We start from the raw sequence: 23,995 nt of genomic DNA on the forward strand, positions 1-23,995 counted from the left end.
AACTTCGTCGGACTATCGGTTGACCTCTTCAATTCACGCTTTATACCTGGTATACCTGATGTTGGTAGAAAAACGTCACCTCGACCTACGACAATTCCGTCTAAAGCACTTGAAGAAATGGACAATATTCGATCAAAGTTTACCTTTTACACTAGTCCAGTGGATCATCGGAACTGAAATGTGCCTGACTACCTCAAAACCGTCGACCGGGTACGAAAAAGACAAGTGATGAGTTTTTCTTAATACATCCAAAAGTTTTAGAAATCTTTGTTTTTGAGTTATTTATGGTTATCTCACACTGTTGAAAATTTAATCAAAAATTTCTGATCATATTTCAGATAGATTGTAGAAAAACAACAAGAGATTTTCACTGTTGAGTTCTACCCTTTCTTGTACAGGGTAAATTTTAAAAAGGTACCCCATAGTAAAGTAAGTCGTATTCACGACAAAAGTTCACGTTATTTGGAATTTAATTGGAATTTGATTATTTAAGATTTGGTTCGTAAATGAGCTACGTAAATCGAATACTTCGAAATAAGTCGCAAAATCGTGGGAGCGTTTTCCAGAAAGCAATCCAATTAAATCTATCTGTGTACAGGGTTCGTACGGTATTTAAGCTCAAACTGATATTAAAACACTTGCGGACCTTTAATATACGGAAGAATATGGTTTTGCAGAGTGCTTGTACTTTTGGGAATTCTTAGTTTTGTTTTTCACGAAAACCTGGGGTTTTGGTATGCAGTTGCAAATACCTTGCCTGATCATAAGTGTTATTGCGAATTCATCGGCAAAAACGAGACATCACCACGACCAATCACTTCATAGATCATTTGCTCGGAAAGCAGCCCATAATCCATCTTCAGATACGTTTCGTACTCGCATTTCGTAAGAACCCTATTGTACACATTTTTGGTCGTCAAATAGTGAGATAACTAAGTCCTCACAAGTTCCTATCGCATGCCTCCCCGAGCGTCTATGATGACAATTTGTCAAACTAACGGCATCGACTGGGTGCTATCGCTACTATTGCTACTTCTGCGTTAATAGCAGAATAGAGAGTGCGAAATGTCTTGTAGCTTGAAGCCCATCCTAAAGTGCAATATTTGTCATTGTATATTGCAACATGTGGTTCTGTTGTTTGTTGCATTATTTGTTATATATTGTATCATAGCATACTATTTCATATATATTATACATTATAATATATTATATTGACAACGGAGAGGGGTAGGGAGTGCATCAGAGTATCTTACAATTTAATGACTGGATGATGGAGTGGATTTCCAACCTGAGTCACGTGGGGGAAGCTTTGTGATTCTCCCTGAAGGTCTGAAATGAGTAAGACGCACCCTTCTAACAAACAAACCATCAGGCAGGTTTAAGCGGAATTCTTTATTATATGGCTGGATGTTTTTACTGGAAGGCGCCGGGTCCTCAAAACTTATATTAGCCTTCTTAACAGCAGTTATATGAAAGCTATCTGATAATCAAATTCGGAACTACTGTAAGTCTACCCGCATACACTGGTAATGCCTTGAACTGATGGTGGCTTCACACATACATACATACAGAACCCTATTGTACACATTTTGGGCACGTCATTTGACCACTAGATATTCTTTCAGTAATTTTTTGGTTGCTTACTGACCCGAAAAGTGCAAAATCTCTCAATCGATAGTATACCGCTGGAATATTTCCTTCAGAGTACTGCACATGGTTGATCTAGCAAATTCCAACAACTTTGAGGTCACGACCACGTTAGATTTTCGGCGCAGATGGAACTGTTCAACAGGTATAACAGGTCAAAACATTTCAGCGCATCTGAGAGCTAGGAGAGCTACATTAAAAACCGATTTTTAATCCATCTAGTGGTGTGATAATGCCTTTCTCTTTCATGGAAACAGTCTTATTGGAATATTTTTTGTCTTTCTATTAAGATAATTTCTGACAATAATTTAGGCTTATCTTTGACACCAATTTATACAAATTGATTTGAGTAGTTCAGCGTTTATATTGCATATTTGTCAACATTTCTCAAACCCAGCGCTTGACATTTGCGTTGCCTTTTTGTATGAGAAGAGTGATGCTAATCAAAACATATCATTCTATAGAAAACCAAAAACCAATCTCAATCCATCTAATGTCTCTTGTCATTTGAATAATCACATAATAACATTTACCCTCAGTCAATAGTATTCTGCCGTTTATAAATATATATATATATATATATATATATATATATATATATATATATATATATATATATATATATATATATATATATATATATATATATATATATATATATATATATATAAATATATAGTTATATATATATATATATATATATATATATATATATATATATATATATATATATATATATATATATATATATATATATATATATATATATATATATATATATATATATATATATATATATATATATATATATATATATATATATATATATATATATATATATATATATATATATATATATATATATATATATATATATATATATATATATATATGTGAGTGTATTTCGATTTATGAAATAATTTTTTATTTATGTCACTAAATCTCGACCTGCGTGTAAATTTAATTTCCATTTGGGAAATGGTGATTGGTGATTTCTCAAGTTCGAACATCTTCAAACCTTCACCACCGTGCACCACCCCTTACCCACATCCGATTTAGCTCAAATTTTGCAGGTGCTAACACTTTTTTTCGAGGTGCTAAAATGTTTGAAGCACTACCTCTTAACGAAACCGCCCCAAAATATTGCCACCCTTATATAAATTAGAGTGGTAAAAACAACATCACTTATACCATCATATCTCCGGAACCAGAAGTTACAGTCTTTGGATTTTCGCATTTGATAAATGGCCCATCAGTAGCTTTCAAACGAATCTAAAGTTGTTTAAATTTTTTCAACCATCTCTCAGAGAATTGCGCGGTAAAAACATTCGTTAAAGATGCACGCTCATAAAGACTTTTTTTTCAGCAATTCTAATACCTTTCAATAAAGAAAGGCTAGAATAATTATTCATGCTTTATACACAAAATTGCAGTTATAAAAGCGGTTTTTTCACTTTCTATCTTGGTTAATATACATCAACTCCACAGAGTACATTCATTACATCGAACGGTTAGTTTTCTTGTAAACGAAAGCATTATTCTGAAACTATATTCCATACCAACAATTTGTTTCTATACTTACAGTCTATAGTAATGTATCCACCTCCATCGCTTTACACATGCACTGCCCGAATCTGGTTGCGTGAAATCGGGTTTTCGCTCACATATGGTGCCCTAATGCTGAAAACATGGAGGTAAGTACCATAACATTTTTAATCAAAGTATAGTATAGTATGTTGATACGTGGATTTATCGTAACCTAGCGAAAACAATATTCTGGCTTAAAAATGTTGGCTGTTCATATTTTTGTTGAATCAAGCTGCACCTCGCAGATTACTTTTTATTTTCCAAAAAACTTTTTCGTATTCATTCAGTCACCCAATAAGATAAATCTCCCACGTCTATTGTTTTAAACTGTAGTCTGTACATTTGTGCAGAACAGCGCTACAGCAGCAAAACTGTAATTATATTACAGTAGACAAGTAAATCAGGAATGCATTAAACAATACAGCTGAAATCTCCGGCGCCTTGAGTGAGTTGTGATTATGTTTTCCTATATTTTACTTTCTCGTTGCTCGTGGTACAGAGTCACGAAAAATGTATTTTGCCGCAATAAAAACTGCTATTTTACTGCTTCAACAGAAAACAGCAACCACTGCACATGGACTATATTTTTCATCATTTACCGGATGTTTTCCACATGTTCAGAATGTCCACGAAAAATTTTTCTCGAACCGAAAATGTTTTTTATATATTCGCAAACCATCATAGAATTCAAAATGATTCGGGTATAAAATAAAGAAATATGGAAATAAAGACTATGCAATCACTGTGAAAATTAACCCGGTTCGATTAGTGATTAAGTATGTAGAAAAATATGTCACAAGCATATGATAATTTAATTATTTTGAAAATTGTGGAACTGATTTTCAAAACTATAAAAAAGCGTTTCAAGGTGATATGTGTTAAGAATTTCAATTTCAAGAGTACGCTTGAATTTCGTTTTCTCTGGGAACTAAATTCGACTATATCTCTTCCCCTTTTCCAGTTCCAGAAATCCCGGATCGCGTCAGTTAAAATTGTTTCCAAAATAACACCAGATCTCGAAACTTGATGCATCGGTCTAAAAACAATTTTTTTCGATTTCGGATATCTCAAAATCTGCCAACGGTCAGGCAAAATTTTTATGTTATGCGGTTTTAGTGCGATTTTTCATGCGGTACGTATTCCCAGCATTATGAAAGACTTGAGTGTATTTTACTACGGAATTCTTCGGAACACGTTTCCTTGATTCTTGAAAAGAGAAAGAAAGTTTGTTAGTACATCAACTTACAAGATCTACAATTTGAAAAGGTTTTGTGATCAGACTGGAAGCTGATTTTTTATTTGAATCTAAGTTTGGGAAAATCGGTCGAAATCTCACTGAGAAATCGAGGCAAGTTACTATTTGGAGTTTATGACAGTTTGTTATGGTACTTTCGGAATCGGTATATCATAAGTGAATTTGTATGACCATCAGCTATCAATACCTATGCATTGAAATAGTTTTAATCCGAATTTATAAACATTCATACGTTTTGTCTTGAATACGATTTACTTTACTATGGGGTGCCTTTTCAAAATTTACCCTCTGAGAGAGTGATAAGTTTTTGATCGTGAATATCTCTTGTTGTATCTAACGAATCAACATAATATTGCTACACGTCATCGGAAATATGATCACAATTTTATGATAAAATTATCAGTTCTGTGACATAATCTCAAATAATTCGAAATTAAACTTTTCTGAAATGTTTGGTATAAACGAGTATCAAAGAGGATAATTCATAAGGCATGTTTGACTTTCCCGTATTTTTAAAGCTCATTGCTCAGCGATCTGTGAAAGGATTTATATAATCTAACTACCAATAGAATCGAAATTTTTCAACTTAAGCGTGTATAGAAAAAGCATTGAAGTATTTCAATAGTACACTATTGAAAAACCTGTCTCATTTGACCCATGTCAACACCAGCCAATCAGAGCGCGTTCTGAGAAAGAGAACAAAATATCTGAGCCATAAAGCTTCAGAATAGTCGTTAAACTAAGTAGTTGTGACACTGTACGTGATTTATGCAAACAAAATATTTGTTATGCAGTCAATAGTAAGAATTGTTTTTAAATAACTTTTGATTCAGTTTTTAAGTAAATGATCATTTTCTCGTAGTATTTTAAAGCATGTTCTAAAATTGACCAGACAACGTAGCGTCAGACATCGACAAATTTTGATTATAAACGATAGACTTTAGTAAGTTTTTACATTGTATTATTTGTTCAACGCTCTATGTTTTTGTCAATGTAACACAATAAATTTTCCAGTTTTCCTTGAAAAAGGCCTACATCAAAGGCCGAAACGTCGGACAGTAAACAACATTCGTTTGTATTATAAGACTGAGACAGCCGTTTTACAGTTTTCCACGAACAAAATATCTGCTGCTGTACAACAAATCGTTCGAGAAAACGTTCCGAACAGTGTTTAATATCGTAGTAGGTTCCACAGTTTGGTCCTTCTGAAAGGCAGGAATGAATCCCGTACAGCATCCGGATAGTTTCTTTCAATAAATTATGCAAATCTGAAATGAAATTATCGACATTAAAATTCTGTATGCGGCTATTTTTATAGCCGTTAGGACCGCCCAGTAGTGAAAAAGCTACGAACGAAATCACGTAAAAAGAAACCACTTAACAAAAATTGGATTAGTTTGGATTCTATCGCCACTGCGAGAAAATGTATTTTGTGTCGTTTGCAATGCTAGTTTCGCTTCCGACAAGAGCGATTACGTCACAGCTGCCAGTCATTTGCATTGATGAAAAAGCAACGGTGTAGAGCATTACATAAAATCAGCCGTTCTAATGGCTCTAAAAGTTTTCTAAAGAACTATTAAGATTTCTTGCTCGCAGATCGAAGGTAACCCGCTTAGAAAAAAACGTTCAACGGTGGTCCTTCATTCATACTATGGATTATTGGTCCAATGAAAGTCCAATCAATCGTTCAACGGGAGGCCAACACGGGACCTTCGTTTGCTGATTTTGAAACAGATTTTTTTCGTTCAACAAACCCGGCAGACAGAGGTCCATTGTTGAGCCATTTTTTACATGAGGAGTTGGAGCCCCGTTGGACTAGTTGTTCTGCAGAATTTCTGAAGTTTTTTCCACTTATTTGTTTAAACTAACAATACATACCTGCACAATACTTGTACTTAACGTATAATAACAACAAATTTTCTTTCTATGTAAAGGTAACACTCAATTTTCACACTATTTTTGCAAGAGAAAAAACAACAATAAACCGTTCCAGCAAATTGAACGAATATTTCGGGCAATGTGTCGTTCAACAATCGCTCAAAGACCAACAAAATTGAACGGCCTGTTGAGAGGGAAATATCCTCAGTTTAGTGCAAATCTAGAACAGTTTGATCAGATTTTTGCACTTTTCGCTGTGTGAAATTCACAGTAATCGAGATCAAGTGAAGCCTTCTTTGTTTTTGCGAAAAATGTTCCAGAGTTTAATGTCGTAGAGAATTACGCAATTTGACCCTTCTGAATGCTAGAAACGAATCCCTACAGCATATTGATAGCTTCTTTCAATAAATTATGCAAATTCGAAATGAAATAATCGACATTAAAATTCTGTATGCGGCTATTTTTATAGCCGTTAGGACCGCCCATTAATGAAAAAGCTACAAACGAAATCGAGTAAAAACAAACCTCTCAACAAAAATTGGATCAGTTTGGATTCTATCGCCACTGCGAGCAGATGTATTTTGTGTCGTTTGCAAAGCTAGTTTCGCTTCCGACAAGAGCGATTACGTTACAGCTGCCAGTCGTTTGCATTGGTGAAAAAAGCGAAGAGAGGACAACGGTGGAAAGCATCACACAAAATCAGCCGTTCTAATGGATCTAAAAGTTTTCTAAAGAACTATTAGGATTTCTTGCTCGCAAATCGAAGGGAAATATCCTCAGTTTAGTGCAAATCTAGTACTGTTTGATTTGATTTTTGCACTTTTCGCTGTATGAAATTCACAGTAATCTATATCAAGTGAAGCCTTCTTTGTTTTTGCGAAAAATGTGGAAAAGGGGAATGCTTGCATAATTCATACAATTGATCAACTAATTGATATTCGGAAGTGTTAAGGAACATGTCAGTTGTTTTCGTATTCACAACATCCAGTTATGTCTCTGACATTACCCACCCGCCTTTTTTTTGCAACGTCACTTTCAAAGACGGTTTGAAGTTTTCGACTCTCCGAATCTTACAGTTTTGAAACCAAATTTTGGAGACGAATTGAATTCAATTGGAACCATCTCGACCTTAAGACTTTCCATTCGAATTTAGGTTTGTGCAAATTCATCCAACCATTAATCGATGAGATCGAGCAATTGATGCGATCGAGCAATCGATGCGAGTTCGATTTTGAAATCTAATACCTCTACTTCCTGTATTTCCAGAACCGGAATCCGGAGTCCTGAGAGTTTATGTAAGCATTAACTGTCACATACAGGGTGCTTCATCTTTCATGGCGGTATGTAAACGCCAAATAACACATTTACCAATCGAGCAATTGCATCAAATATGTTTTGGAATTCAGTACCTTTTTTGCTATGGATCGCTTTAAACCGAAACAACGCGCTGAAATAATAACACTTCACATCGAAAACAGTTGTTCCATTGTGTTAAATCAACGTGCATTTCGAAAAAATATCGCGGAAAAATGGCACCATCTGACATTGCTATTTGTCGTTTCGTCATCATCATCATCATCATCATCATCATTTGTCGTTTAGTGTCGAATTTTTTTTTAACACGGAAAAGCAGGAGATCGTGAAAAAGGTCTAGATGCGAAAGGTCTAGATCAGGGGTTTCCAAAGTAATCGATATTGTCCCCTTGGGCAATGGCAAACGCAGAAAAAAGGAGTCATATTGCAATCTATATATAAAGAAGGGTGTAAGTTTGTATGTTTGTAACGGCATAACTCTGAAACTACTGCACGGATTGCCACAGGTACTTATTGCTCTTCAAAGATGGTCATAAGGGTATTTTTATAGGGGAGGAATCCTAGCAAGTGTTCCTAACAGCAGTGATGTCCATCTCCTCTGTGTGACGAAGAGCAAGCAAAATTTCTCCCCTCGACAGCTTCAACGAGAGCTCTTCTCTTCCACACATATACACCACTCTTATATAAATTATGCATGCATCATGAGTGCGCCGTGTTTATTTCCTTTTACCTTTTCCACTGAATCGCACAAAAGTACTAGAGCAGAGCTATCAAATTCTCTGAGCACTCTGACGTATGGTTTGAGTAGAAGAAGCGTGGGACACGCAACGTCAGCAAAATAAAACAATTTATTGTTGAATTTTCGTTTTTCCTTGCAAGTGTTTCATAGCAAGGTCAGATCTACTCTCTATTAGTTGAAGTGCACAGAAGTGTTCGCTCACCATCCCGCGCCAGTGATCACTTGGGTGTATTTAGGCGAGAGCACGTGAGAGCGATTCTCTCGCACCAGCTACTTTCAACACAAGCAAAGTTTGTCTAATGGACACTGAGAGGAAGTGCGCTTTCCTTTTTGTGTGGAGCACACCAAATGTATCCGCAGTGTAGAAATGAAACATCCGCATTGGTGTATCACTCTAGTGAAATGCCATCTCTGCCTAACAGGAGGGGTCCTGGCTAAATTTATCTAATACTTTTGAAAGACCATAGGTACTTTTTGCAAAACTCAGATATGATTATAATGGTCTGTAAAAAGGAGGAGGGGTTTGTAATGTTTGTAACGGCATCACTCCGAAACGACTAAGCGCTTTGCTATCGAACTTGGCACAGGTACTTCTTGCTCTTTATAAATGGTCATAAGGGTATTTTCAAATGGGAGTGAGGAGTGTGTAGCAAGTGTCCTTAACAGAGAGGGTCATGACAATATTTATCTAATTTTCTAGTCAAATTACGTTACGTTTCGAAGACCATACATACTTTTTGAAAAATTTAAATATGGTCTTGAGTGTATTTGTGGAGGGGGGTGGGTATAATGAGTGCCTTTTAAAGAAAAGTTTAATGTGAATGTGATAGTATTTTCTCTAAACGATACTTCTTTACAAGTATCGATATTATTTGCACTTCAAATGATCTTAAGAGGATTTTTTGGAGAGCAAGGATAGGGGGATTGATAAAGTAAGGGTCTCATCCAAGGGGGGTGCAAAGTATTTTTATCGTATATTCATACCCGGCTTTAACCTAGTCGTTCGCCGGGTGCAAATTTCAAATTGTTTATATGTTCGATCATAGCTCCGAAACAACTCAAAAAGATTACCACTCCTAACTTGACACAAGTTATTATTGCTGTTCATAGGTTATTTTAAAGGGGGCTGCAGTAAGTCTTTGCTAACAGAGGGAATTTGATGCAAAATGTTTCGAATTTTGCGAAATTCGATATTTTTCTACAGGTACAGATATTTATAATAACTAAAAAATGGTCGTAATATTATAAATATTTATACGCGTTAAGGATAGTAAGTGTCACTAATGAAGAAGCTGGAAATCAAATTGTTTGTATATATCGGCAAAGCTTCATAACAACTCAGTAAATTATCTCCAAACTTGGCACAGGCACTTTTTTGCAACTCACATGTCATAAGGATAGTTTTTGATTTTCCTTGACGAGCTCTGATATTCATTGCAGATGTGATCAAAGGGGTGGAGTTTGTAGCAAGTGCCTCTCTCTCTCTCTCTCTCTCTCTAAATGACACACACTCTCTCTAAGTGGGTGTTTATTGTAAAATTTATCTTATTTGGTGACAAACAAGGCAGGGTATTTAGACTAGAAAGAGGGGGTTTTGGAAATCAGTTTTCATCTCCCATTTTTTTTTTAAACAAGAGAGGAGCAATTTCAAGATCGTGCTAGATAGTATTGCTATTGGTAATTTGAATAAAACGCAAATTTTTTTAAATAATTTCAAAAGATCTGATTGCCGAAAAATTCAAGCAACTAAGGGAAAATTATACTTTATCTGCCCGTAAACGCGAGTGTATGTAAGTTTCAGCATGATCGGGAATCGAAACTTTGATCGGGAATCGAAACTTTTTGAAGAGCACAGATACTTTCTACACTATCCAGAGGTGGTCATAAGGGTAATCATGGAGGAGAGCTGTAATAAATTCACATTAAAAAATGGCAAGTTCAATATAAAATTTATTGAAACGATGCTTCTTGACAAATACAGATAATACTTTTATATCAAAGGAGATTATAAGGTTATTTTAAGGGAGCGGGAGTGTAGCAAGTGCCCCAAACATGGGAAGTGTAAGGTGAAATTGATCGGATTTTACGAAAAGATAAAATTGATCCGATTTGACGAGAATACAGTGAAAATTATGGTTATTGGGAGATCTCAGATGGGTCACTGGCCGTAACCAATCTGGACATGTACGGAGTATTTTTCAATCGGATTGCCGTCTAAGATGTGTTTCACTATAGTTAGATTATGTCGCTAGGTAGGACAGTTTCCTTACTTTCCCGAAACATTTCCGAGTAACGCCGGGTAATTCAGATAGTTGCTAATAAAGGTGGCCACTTAATTGATATTGTTTCCAGAAACTAGTCTAAAAAATTGTAAGGAGCCAAACTAAATAAAAATACATCACTTATAGAAATCGATTGTTTTTTTCTTCTCAAAGTTATTCAATGTTCACATATGGACATAAAAGATAGAGCACCCTGTAGTGTGCACTAGAAGAATTTACTGATGAGTATAATGAAATCAGCTTATGTTTACACTTTCATTCATGCCAATAAACCCTTGAAAAAAGTTTTTATTAACTCATCACCCAGTAATTCCGTAATCGGGCCCGAATGAAACTCAAAAATCAGATCTATGAAATCGTAAGACTTTTTATTTGAATCTAAACTTTTGAATAACGTTATAGCCATCTCAAAGTACATACAGTCACACAAAAACACAGATATTTTGCGGATTCTAGGAACTGATTCGAAATATACATAAAAATTGACTCTTAATTCCATAGCCGGTTTACACATGATTCCATAGCCTTTCTTTATGACAAAGACAATCAAACATAATAACGAAAGTCAAATCTGAATGTACGAGCCAATAGTCAATAAGTGAACGGATAAAAATGTTGAGTTTGTAAAAAGTTGATATTTTTGGGTTGAACATTAAAACAAGTTTCTTACTACAGACTGCATGGTGCCCATTATCGATTGATAATAATATATTCATCTTCGCAATTAAAGTCCTCACATGCTTTTCGTGCCCGTCTAAAATTTTTAGTTGGACTTTTATGAGGTCCTTTAAGGTTTATAGTTGGACCTACATGTGGTGCTAGTTAATGTGAAAAAATAACGAATCGGACAAAAGGGCGGTGCAAGCTACAAAATTTATACCATGCCACAGAATGAAAACCTGTAAACAAACGATAAATAATTTGTGGTTTATTTTCAGGATATCTGTCATCTTTCGCGTGCGTTCAGCGAAAGCAGTCAAAATCACTGATGCATATCTACTCAAACGCCTGGGAGTTCTGTGCGGTTTCGTGGGAATCGCATTGCTGGTGAGGACTTTAGTGGCACCACCCGTGGTAATTGTCGGTCGCACGGCGGACAATCTGAAGGCCTTTCTCTGTAAGACCGACTGGTGGGATCACACTTTCACATCCAGTAAGTGAAACGTAATGTTTAATAAAAATATACCTGGTATCAATTAAGATGAAAGCTCCCGAAGCAAACACGAAATCAAAAATATCAACTACTACAAATTACCCACACAAGCAACAGTAAAGGGAACAAAAAAAATAAACACAGCTACGGTTACACGATCTGCAGGTTGAAATCGGTGTGATATAAACATACATAACAGAATTGGTCTGATCAATGCTTCAGAAAGATTTACCTACGATTTCTTGCGTTTAGGGTTTACCAAAAAATTCATTTCTCACCATCAGTGGCTATAAGATGCAACAAAGACTTTTTTCTACCGAAGCATTTCACAAGTTATTTTTCGGTTATCTATTTGTCTCAGGCCAGTGCTGTTGAACCACAAACTAACAGACATGACGCTATGAGTGATTTCTTCTAAAAATAAATTTTCGTGGGGCACTAGTTCCACCTATATTGATCTGAGCTATTTACTATCGGTACACCCCTTGTGTTATATAAACGATTTTTTACTAGTTAGTTCCCCCCCGTTTGTCAGCACAGATCAGCTGCTTGCAGAGATGCCTGATTTCATTAGGCTTTGTATAACAATTGAAAATAAATGGTCGCAATTAATTATGGGAATACGTTGTTAATAACTTTAACTTTAGCAATGTTTGAGGGCAAAAATTTATTTTTCTTAACGTTGTTCAGTCATATGATTTTTCAGGTACGTGAAACCGATTATTGGTTTGTGGTTTTTACATGGGCCCGTCATAAAATGGGGGTCGACGTAAAATGAATTTGTAGCGATCTAAGCTATTGTTGATTGTGTTTGTAATTTTCATCCGAAATTATGTGGCAGCAGGACAGAAGCAAGTAAATATCGTAGCAAAAGATGGGTTCGATTTTTTATTGCATTAGAGGATGAGAAGCATGCACAATTCTTTATTTAGTTTTGACTATTTTTATAAAAATCTGTACCTTGCATGAAATCCGCATGGACGTATACAAATCAGTACATTACAGACATCTGTATGAATGGCAAGTCTGTTTGTAAATAAACAAATAAACACAGTTTAGATGACAGACTGGATGTTTTTGATAGGCTAACGTGGCGTCATCATAACGTATGCGAGGAACTAATGGAATATTTGAAATTACCGTTAAAATGGCTGAAGAATCCAATTTGAGTGTCCTGTCTGTTAGTCTGTGGTTGAACTTCCAGCGTCTCTTCAAATTTTCTTTGCATTTACGTGTCGTCTTTATCCAGTAACAGTGAACATGGAATAGATTATCTAGCGGTTAAAGGAGGAAGTTTTCAGTAAGCATTCTTTGATTTGCCAATAGAATGCGATATCAATCGATTGATCTAGTAATTCCTGTAAATCGGGACATGAAGTCTGCGTTTCTAATTCAATTTCAAATTGCCATAGCGAACGCTCAGCAACCAATTGAATTACCGAACGGTCAGCAGTCGAAAATTCGGTTTAAAAATTTACCGAATTCAGCGAAATTTTCAAAGTGTGTAGAATTACACATCTTGACACAAAAAGGAAATCGGACAGGGTAAACTTCAGCGAATCAACACGATCAGCCTGCGTGTAGTTAAACTCATACAGAAGAAAACATGTGAGTTTGCTGGAGTGGAAGAGTGCGATTGCTCGGACACGATTTTATCGGATGAAGCAACTTTTTGTGCAAGTGTTCAAGTGAAGCGTGTCTGATTGAGAAACAATACCATATTTCGTTCAAGGCAATGTCAAACATCCGGTAAAAGTTAATGTTTACGGGATACTTCTCAGGCTCAAGCTATACTCGATCGTGGCTGTTATTGTACTATATACTGATCGATTTCGCTGAAGCCTATTGTACTGTAAACAATGATTGAAATAAATGCCTTCATTTCTTTCGAAATACTCGTACCTTCTATCTTGTAGAACATACTGTACCACCCTCAATCCAATTTAACCCTCTGTCTGACAGATCATTTTATACCTTCGGTCTGACTGATGGATCTGGCCACACCCCTATTCATTTACGTGTATTTTAACGCATTTCGGTGTAAATTGGAAGTGTATTCAGGTGCATATCTGTACAAACCAGGTATATTTCATTTTTTTACATTTCTTTCTTGTTAAATTATTGTAAAAGTAAAGATATTACACGGAAAAATGGGAATAGTAAAACCAATAATGTTTTTGAGCGTTTTTTAAATTTTATTTTATAGGAACGTATTTTTAATTTATAAAAAGAGATTTTTCATGAAATATGATATGAACTTTTTTGTGAGTTTGTCGTTGTAGTATTTATGCAAGCAAAACCTATGTATTGAAATGTAAACAATGTAAACAACGGTGAATCTTTTCTGCTTCATGTAAACATATTTTGCAGTCACTCTCGTATATAAATGTTTCGACACCGATGCTTGTACGATTAGCCACAACAATCAATGGAATGTTGGTTGGTTTACCGAAAAAAGTTTCATTAGACGAACGCACGACAAAATGTTTGATTATATGAATGTTCGGGAGAACTAGAGTTCTAGACAGAGAATGGAGAAAAGTGCGTCTTGCATTATTTTTGTTGCATCGTCGAGTTCTTTGCAAATAAAATAGGCCGCCAGTGCCATCACATCCAACATGTTGTTAAAAAATTACAGTGATGTGTACGAGACTCGACCGATCATGATGACATTAGAAATGCAATTTTAAAACTCTTCTATCAACAGATTTAAATTTGAAAAATAGGCAAATAATTACGAAACACCATCTAGGATTCTAAAGCTAATTTTAGGAATCAATTTATCAGCGTTTGAGCGTTTAGTAGAGTAACTTTGCTAGAATAAAATTTCTAATTTTTCCACTTCCGTTAGTAAATAGAGATTGCTGTTCACGACAAGCGCCACTGGTGATTTGTTTGCTATGTTTGATGTCTGTTGTGAAATAACGTTGAATAATAGCTCGTGACCGTGTATTGTATAAAAACTGGACTTCATCTCTCATTAATTTATATGAAAAAGTATTAATGTAAACAATCAAACAAATCGGCACGTAAATAATATGTTTACTGGCACTTGTGTCCTAGTTCTACTTTCATTCGTAAACTGAGACGCAGATATGATAAATCTAGCAGCCAATACTAACAGAACACTCGCAAAATATATTCACATACGTATGTATGTTTTCGTACGATTTCCTCAGGTCAAGTGTTTGTTTACACACTATGTTCAGCAGTGAATGGGCAAAGAATACTAATAATAGAATAGAAAGAGCGCAAACCGAGGGTAATGTTTCAAATCAGCCTTTTTTCGTCCTTTTAGAGAACACTGTCTATATTGCAAATTGCATAGATTGATGGCCAATTAAATTTTAGGAAGCTACCTGAAACCTCAAGTCGATAGATAAATTAGAAATATGTAAAATTGATGGTAAAAAAAGGTCTGGCTGGACCCATCAATCAGACGGAGGGTTAATAAGCTTATTGCAAATGCAAATGAAATCTTCTGAAAACATAGCCCGAAGTCATGTGCAGTAAAATAACGATTCTCAGACCGACTGAACGTTCAAAATAATGCTTCAAATCACATCTGCAGTAAATGAAAAGACTATTTAATTTTTTCCAATAAAATAAAACCATGAGTACTGAAAAGCGATCATAACAACAAAGAATTTTAAGCTCCTTTTAGACAAAAGATATATCTGAAAAAAAAGTGTATCATCCTTTCTGTAACCCGGCAAAACTCATGTTGCCATGTGGGCAGTATGGAACATATACATAGTAATTTTGAGATTATCTATATTATCCTAATGTTTGTTAACGTCGTGTCCTATCTTTTTTGCTGCTTCTGTCCAACTTGATTCTGCTGTACGACACTCCCAACAACGACTCAAATGCCAACAATAATAAATGACATCAGTGGAAGTGTTGTTCCTGGCGTGGGGCGTCCGACTGTGCATCATGGTACGAAAGGCTCCATCCGAGTTTAACGAAAGCCGATTCATTTCGATGGCTATCTACAATGAATTTCTTCTGACATGCTTCCTCAACGTATCCATGTAAGTACAACTCTATTTGTTTTTTGGTTTCTACTAAATGTATCCAACAATGTATCCTACCATAATCAAAAGTCTGTCTTTATTGTAACTCCCTGTACATTTCATTCAGATTTTAACTACCGACAGTATCATTGGAAAGAATCAAGTTTTATGTTATCAGTATTAAACATTATTATAATATAAATAGAAATGCTAAGTTACAAACCAGTACGAAAGTATAATAGATAAAATAGAGATTTTCATCTGAGTGCAGATTGTGATTGCCTTGGAATTGCTTGCTTCCTGTTTTGTGATTTCAGTTTTTCCCGACATGTTCAATTGAATAGGTACAGCAATTGAAACATAATCGGGTGTTTATTTCTCAGTTTTCTAGTAATCCGATTATAACAATATAGTGTTCACAAATCTAAACAATTCCTTCAACATAGCAGTTAGATGAGTTTTTACTTTTTCATCACTGCCAATGAGAAACAGGCCGAGAAAACAGATTTATGAAACAGCGTGTAAATCATTCACCCAGAGTATAGACTCGAATCTACTGCCTACTCCGTGTCGTGGAAATATTATACAAACTAAGCTACTATGGTATATGTTATCGTCAGCGGCTTCGTTTTCTTTAACATAACGATCTTCTCACTGATCGAGTTGACCGAGATGACTTGAATAGTAGAAAAAGTAGAAACATAATTGTAAAACATTTCCCCCAAAGACAAACCGAACAAATCTATGCTGTACTACTTCACCGCGTTGCGCTCCATTGAAGTAATAAGGTGGTCCAACAACGTTTAATTATAGTTTACTCGACTTGTAACTCAAGAAATTTAAATAAAATAGTCTTGATTGCATAGTGCAGTGAGTTAACCGTTAAGCTCTTAAAATAGAACTCCTGGTACGAAAAAAACTTAAGTGGCGCCCAAATAGGGACCCTCGTGTTGGAAAGTGGACCAGGACCTAATGAAAATTCTTTCAAACAAGTGTCGTAGAAATGCAAAAATTTTAGTTCTGTGAAAATCTTAAAATAAGGTGAAATTTAAAAACACCTGGTCACGCTTTCTACCGGGCACGCCGTACCGGAGAAATAGTGAGAAAAGCGACAATAACTGGTTCTAAGCGCCAGCACGAAACAAGGACGAAGCGAGGTCGGATACAGTGTGATTTTTTTCACGATCGGATCCAAGAGCCTCTGTAATAGTGCAAACAATATAATCTGAGATACCAGCACCGATCTCCTCCGCCATCGAGGTCATCCTGAAAACAAGACCAGTATAAATGCTGGCCGAATCGAGGACACGGGTCTCTAGTCGGTAAGTAATTTTAAACATTATTATCTTATATTCAAGGTAATGTTTTCTATAAACAATTTTTTGCTTCGAAATTTGTTCTAACAGGTATCGTAAGAAATCCCGATTGGATTTTTATTTCAAGGACAAAATGACCCCAGACGAATCCCAAAGGGCATAAGAAGAGACGAAGAAAAGGTTCATTGAAGTGGGAAAAAACCATCCGACTTTGCATTATGGATAGCAGATGTGGAGAGTATCTTACACCTTACCACCTCTACCAAAACTATCAGCAGTCACATACCCAGAGGGAGGGTCCGAGGGATCTCGGCCCCTGCCGAAATCAGAAACAGAAACTAAAAAACCGGAAACTGAAAGTGCGCGATCTTCAGACAAATTGATATATCCCGATTATAATGAATCCTCACAATTAATGCATTCAATTATGTTATTGTTATAGTGTTTTCTCAAGGAGAAACAGGTAATGACAGGAAGCATTTCGACACTGTCTTTATATTGCGAAGCTTAAAATTTTAACCGACCACCAATCCTTAACATTCAGTTCATCACCCAAGAACTCGAACGCTAAATTGAAATAATGGAAGGCGTACTCAGAGGAAAATGATTTCGAAATCTCTTAGAATCCCGGAAGATCTGATGTAGTATGCTCAATGAGTGCGACTCACCGTTCGGCAGAAAACAGTAAAGACATCATTTCAACCGAAGCATTGAAGTCTCAATCACCCATATTAATGATAATTCTCTGTTACAGGTACTAAAGAATCACTAGTGAGAATGTAAATGCAAAAAGTCTATAAAAACATTTCGGAAACAAAAAATTAGAGGGTTGTATGCAAGACACGACCGAGCACAATAACATTAAAAATGGAACGTTTCTAGGGTCTTCATAATAAATACAAAAATAAAGATGATAATGATAATGATACACTAAACTAAAAACTTTTTCAATTGACTAATTACAAAGTTGCTCTAGTTTTAACGCTTAGATTGTTAGCGAATGATAAAATTGACAATTAGATTTTTTCTTGATAATCATTTCTATTCAATTTTGATCCCTTTCCACAATTTTCAAAGTTACTTGAAAGCTCAATGTACAATGTACAAACTTATTAATTTTATAAACAGTTAATCGATCCAAGAGAAGATTTTATTTATTTTAACGAAATATGTTGTACCAGTAAACTCAGTAATAGTGTAATTTTATTAATCCTTCTTCAAAATAGTCGATAATCTTCGGAAAGTGCCGGTAAATAATATGGCAACAATACGGAGAAGAAAAATGTGAAACAGTCCGCATAAAATATTTAGTTACTTACATTGATTTTCGCTTTGGCATATTAGGAATATACGGAATGGATACGCAACAAAATTCCGAAATTTTGTTCATATTGTAACTTGATGTTATTAACACATGAATGAACATTTTCATTATTACAACGCGTGTAACCATCAGACTCTTATTGTTTTGAAGCAAATAATAATTGAACTGAAACTGGCGGTTAACCAAATTCTACGAGGGTTCCTATTCAAACGATACATGTAAAATCGCAGGTAAACTTACCTTGAGTTTATCTTTGATACTATATGATATTGCATCTAATTGTACTGTATATGTGAGCCTGTGGAACTCATTTATACTACCAAACCGAGGAGGCCGCTTTTAGATAAGTTTCAGAATTTAATTTTGAATCTTTTGAAGCGTTTAATTCCTGGTGGGACAACAACCTGTTCAGTCACATTGTCACGTTTTGTTCGTATGGGAATGGAGATTTAAGTATGCAAACCGATCCGTTGACAAATTAAAACATTTTTAAGCTTACAATATTGAAGCTTTGGAATCATTTAAGTTAGGAAAATCCATTAACAAATCATCGAGGAACAAGTGCTGCAAATTAGATCCGAATTAGATCTATCGCCGATAATTCTAAATTAGCCTGATAGTTACCAGAGAACCAAAATAAAATACTCAATTCAAACCAATTTTTCAATGGTATGCAATTGAAATATTCAAATGACGTTATCTCATAAGTTTAAGTTAAATGTTTCCGAAACGATTAGTTGTTGAATTATATAAATCCATCAACAAATGACTGAGGTATGAGCGTTCAAAATTATGACAGAAAAATGTTACGCGATTAGTTTTGCATGTTTTAAATTGACACCCAGCCTCGGGAAGCGAAGTGTAAGGCATTTTTAATGGCAAAATCGACCAACAATTTGCTAAATACATGGGATATTCCAAAGGAACCGATAACCACGCTGATTCGGTTCTTCAATAGCTAGATGATATATACACAGAAAGAAATAATGAAATTTACACGAGATGTAAATCAATAGTAACATAGAATAGACATGGGTTGAATCGAAATTTTGATTGAAAACCTTCATCGATGCAAAACTAAATTGAATTGCATTGAATTTTCAATTAATATAACTGTATCTTTCAATTAACGCTTATTTTGCGATTAAATTATATTGAAACGTACAGAATTGTAAAGTAATTTTATGTTTAATTACCTGCTCCAAATATGTGCATGAAAATAGATGTAAATTCACAAAATATTTTTATCTGTGTAAGATATTCAAGCGAACACGAAGCGGTGTATTGCAGACAACAGGAAATTTCACCAACACATAATGCAAAAGCGACAATCCAGCAAGTGAACGCATATACAATCCAGTCATCAGCTCACTGGACGAGCTACTTGTTTCATTCGCAGTCAAACATCAACTAGACAAAGAAATATTGTGCAGCATATATTTATAGATTACTCTTCATACTGCGCATAACGATGTGGTGTTTTTTATGCATGACGCAAAGCCTCCTATGCCGAACAAGAAGTTGACGTCATTTTGTACAACAGGGATTGGTGGATGAAAACATAGGTCGATTCCAACCATTTTTTCAATAGTATGGTATTGAAATACTGAAACGACGTCGTCATACATGTTTAAGTCAAAAGTTTCCGAATCGTGGTTGTTGTGGTTGTGTCCGAATTGGTTGTCAAATTATAACAATCCATCAACAAATGACCGAGTTATTAACGTTCAAAATTATGACAAAAAAAGGTTACGCGACTATTTTTGAAACTTTTAATTGACACCCGGCCCCATATAGTGAAGAGTAGGGCATTTTTAATGCCAAAAAGATACTGAAAATCTGCTTTTCTGAAAAATTTCATGCACGAAAAAATCATTTGCTACTGCAGAGCTTGTAAATTTCGATAACCAATAAAAGATCTAAACGCACATAACCGCTATTATAAGCAACTTCACAGAACTGATTGAAAAAGTTTATGCCAATATTATTATCAAACGCAAATCTGTAGAAATATTTCATGAACACGTGAAATATTTCGCAGATTGATAAACGTATGCCTGTTCATTGTGTAAAATCAATTTTTGGTTGTACAACAAGCTTTTCGATCGAAGATGGCGTCGAAAAAAGAGCAAGTGTGTGCGGTCGCAATGGAAATCCGGATCTGACACTTGCAAAAAGCTTGGTTTTCCTGCATGTATTGTCCATAACGTTCCTTAATCTTTCGATACACTTTTGAAAATAGCCGGGACGGATGGGAAATAGCCGGGACTGTTTGAAAATAGCCGGAACTGTGACTAAGAAAAATAATGTTTCTAGCTTTCGAGCATACTTCTAAGTACCGCAAAGTATGAAGTCGTTCAAGGTGAAACGACGGGTGGGTAATGTCAGAGACATAACTTCATGACATGAATACGATTAAAACTGACATACACTTTTCATGAATTTTGTACCTATTTATTATAAAAATGGTAAACAACAATAATAGTAATAAATTTATGTCGACACTTACCAAAAATTTAGAATAATTGCATTTTTCATGTTACTGTAATTGAAATAATAGCGATGACATGCAAAGAATCAAATGAAACCAAATATTTTTAACTTAAAACGCAAAATATTCGCATGTTCGCATTTTTAGGGGTACCTTTTGGAAACCATCAAAACATATTTCGTAAATTGGAGTGTCTAAAACTTATAGCAATGTCATAAATTAAAAATAAGAGGATACAATAAAATAACATTTCTTGGAGAACAGATTCTTTGGCTGTTTGAATTTGGAAATCCGAAAATCGTAAGAATATTAAAATATAGCAACATATAGAATGTTGATATCGATTATTTCATTTCGGATTTGCATATTTCAATAAAAAAAAACTATCAAAATGGTGTACGGGCATTCAGAAGGACCAAATGGTAAAATTCTCTACGATATTAAACACATTTTTCACGAACGCGAAGCAGTCAAATTCTAGCACTCGTTTGATACAAATTTTGCACTGCAAGAAATTTACAAAACTAATCAAATTATTCTAAATTTGCACTAAACTGTCCGATTTGCAAAGAAGCAGTCTTTATAGTTCTTTAAATGCCCAGTGTATAAGAAACTTGTTGAACGGAGACGCCAATATATTCACCGCGCTGAATAGCAATCACTTGATGCCGCCATGAAGTCATCTCCAGATTCCGATACCGCCATGCCTTACTCTCTAGTTCCTGTTATCGACATGATTTTTTCTCCAGGTAAAACTAGCGAGGGTATATGTCCTCTCGAAGCTTCACATGATACTGCTCCTCCTCAAAACAACTACTGTTTGCAGCCATTGATTGAAATAGATGCTTCCGATTCCATCTCCGTCAACACCTGTTTACTGTGTGAAAATGATGCTTCCGATTCAGTTACCGTCTCTCGCCTGTCGACCGTCATCCCAGATGATTCATCCGCCATGATTTCTTCTCTAGATCCTGATACCGCCATGAATTTTTCTCCAGGTAAAACTAATGAGAGTGTATGTCCTCTCGAAGCTACACATGATACTGCTCCTCCTCAAAATTACTACCGTTTGTAGCCACCAATTGACACAGATGCTTCCGACTTAGTCGTCAACTACTGTTTGCCGTCAACGCTTGAAAAATATGTCTCCGATTCTGTACTCATCACTTGCATATCGACTGTCATCCCAGATCCTGGTGCCGCCGCGATTTTTTCTCCAGGTAAAGCCAGGGAGGGTATATGTCCCTCTGAAGCTACAAACGATACTGCACCTCCTCAAAACAAATCTGGATTGCAGATACCCGACGATGATTCAACTACTGCACAACTCAGAATCTATTATCAGAACGTGAGAGGCCTGCGCACAAAAATCGACGACCTCTTCGTTGCTGTTTATGATGCAGAATATGACGTAATTGTACTGTCCGAGACATGGCTGAACGATGACATCTCCTCACTGCAGTTGTTTGGTCCTGGATACACAGTTTATCGGAACGATCGCGATCCAAAAATTTTTGGTAAAACAAGAGGTGGTGGTGTACTCATCGCTGTAACTAATAGGTTAATGTCTAAAGCAAACAAAAATTGTAACATTACTCTCGAACAGCTTTGGGTGAACATAAGTAGTCAAGATTTCAACGTATGCGTCGGTGTAGTATATACTCCGCCAGATTTGGCAATTAATGCAAGCATAGTACAACAGCATATTGACTCCGCGATGAATGTTGCAAACTCGCTTGATCCTTCAACCTCTCATCTAATATTTGGTGATTACAATCAACCTGGTATTGTGTGGAAAGACACTTCCTATGGATTTGCGTCTGCCGATCCGTCATCCTCAGTCGTGTCGGGATCTAGTAGCACTCTGTTAGACGGGATGTCTTTATTGAACATGATTCAAATTTGTACAGTGACTAATAGATTGAATCGCACTTTGGATCTTTTGTTCGTTAACGAGGAAGCGTTAGCGAACTGTCACGTGCGTCAATCTGATGAAGCACTTGTTGGTATAGATTGCCATCATCCTCCTCTGTTGGCTGAATTAACATGCTACCAAAAAATCTGTTTCAATGATGTGGTCGAAGATGTAGAATTTGATTTTTTTAAAACCGATTTTCTTAAACTTAATAGTTCATTGGAGTCAATCGATTGGGAATTACTCTTGGACAATGCAAAAGACGTCAATGTAGCGGTGGAAAGATTTACATCTGTGCTCAACTATTTGTTTAGACTACATGTACCAGCCCCTCGTCCTCGACCAAAACCACCTTGGTCAAATCGACACCTTCGTCAACTAAAACGTTTAAGAGCAGCTGCACTTCGGCACTATACAATTCGACGTAATCCTACTACCAAACGGGAATTCACTCATGCCAGCAACAATTATAAGGCGTATAATCGCTTCCTTTATTCGAGACATGTTCTACAGATTCAAGCCAACCTTAAACAGAACCCAAAACGTTTCTGGTCTTTTGTGAATAACAAACGCAAGGAGAACGGTCTTCCTTCCATGATGACTCTTGGGAATGAAAGTTCAAGTTTGTCTGGTGAAATCTGCAAGCTGTTTGCTAAACACTTTTCAAGTGTTTTTGAGACTGTCCCATCTACTTCAGCACAGGTGGAGTCCGGTCTAAGAGATGTTCCTTGTGATGTACTAAGCCTTAATAACATCCAGTTCACCAACGCTGATATACTCACTGCATTGAATAAGTTGAAGTCATCATCATCGTCTGGTCCAGATGGCATTCCTGCTATTATACTGAAAAGATGTGCAAATGCTTTGTGCTCTCCCTTAAAACTTATATTCAATCAGTCGCTCTCGCAAGGAATATTTCCGCAATGCTGGAAAAAATCATACATGTTTCCCGTATTTAAAAAAGGAAATAAGCAAAATGTAGAAAACTACCGTAGAATTACATCACTCTGCGCCGGATCTAAATTATTCGAGATTCTCGTGAGCAATGTTCTATTCAGTGAAATTAAAACATACATAT

The 23,995-nt window shown here is 35.8% G+C and overlaps 1 protein-coding gene across 2 annotated transcripts in view; it reads left to right on the forward strand.

The window, feature by feature from the left end:
* Positions 1–23,995, forward strand: part of LOC131436379 (uncharacterized) — a 731,094-nt gene that overhangs the window by 599,453 nt on the left and 107,646 nt on the right. For both annotated transcript variants that reach the window (XM_058605077.1, XM_058605076.1), the window contains 3 exons: positions 3,232–3,341; positions 11,641–11,855; positions 15,751–15,889. In XM_058605077.1, the coding sequence (XP_058461060.1) occupies positions 3,232–3,341; positions 11,641–11,855; positions 15,751–15,889 (464 nt within the window). The remainder of the gene's footprint in view (positions 1–3,231; positions 3,342–11,640; positions 11,856–15,750; positions 15,890–23,995) is intronic.

The sequence above is a fragment of the Malaya genurostris genome, chromosome 3, assembly GCF_030247185.1.
Source record: "Malaya genurostris strain Urasoe2022 chromosome 3, Malgen_1.1, whole genome shotgun sequence".
In the NCBI taxonomy this organism is placed as follows: domain Eukaryota; kingdom Metazoa; phylum Arthropoda; class Insecta; order Diptera; family Culicidae; genus Malaya; species Malaya genurostris.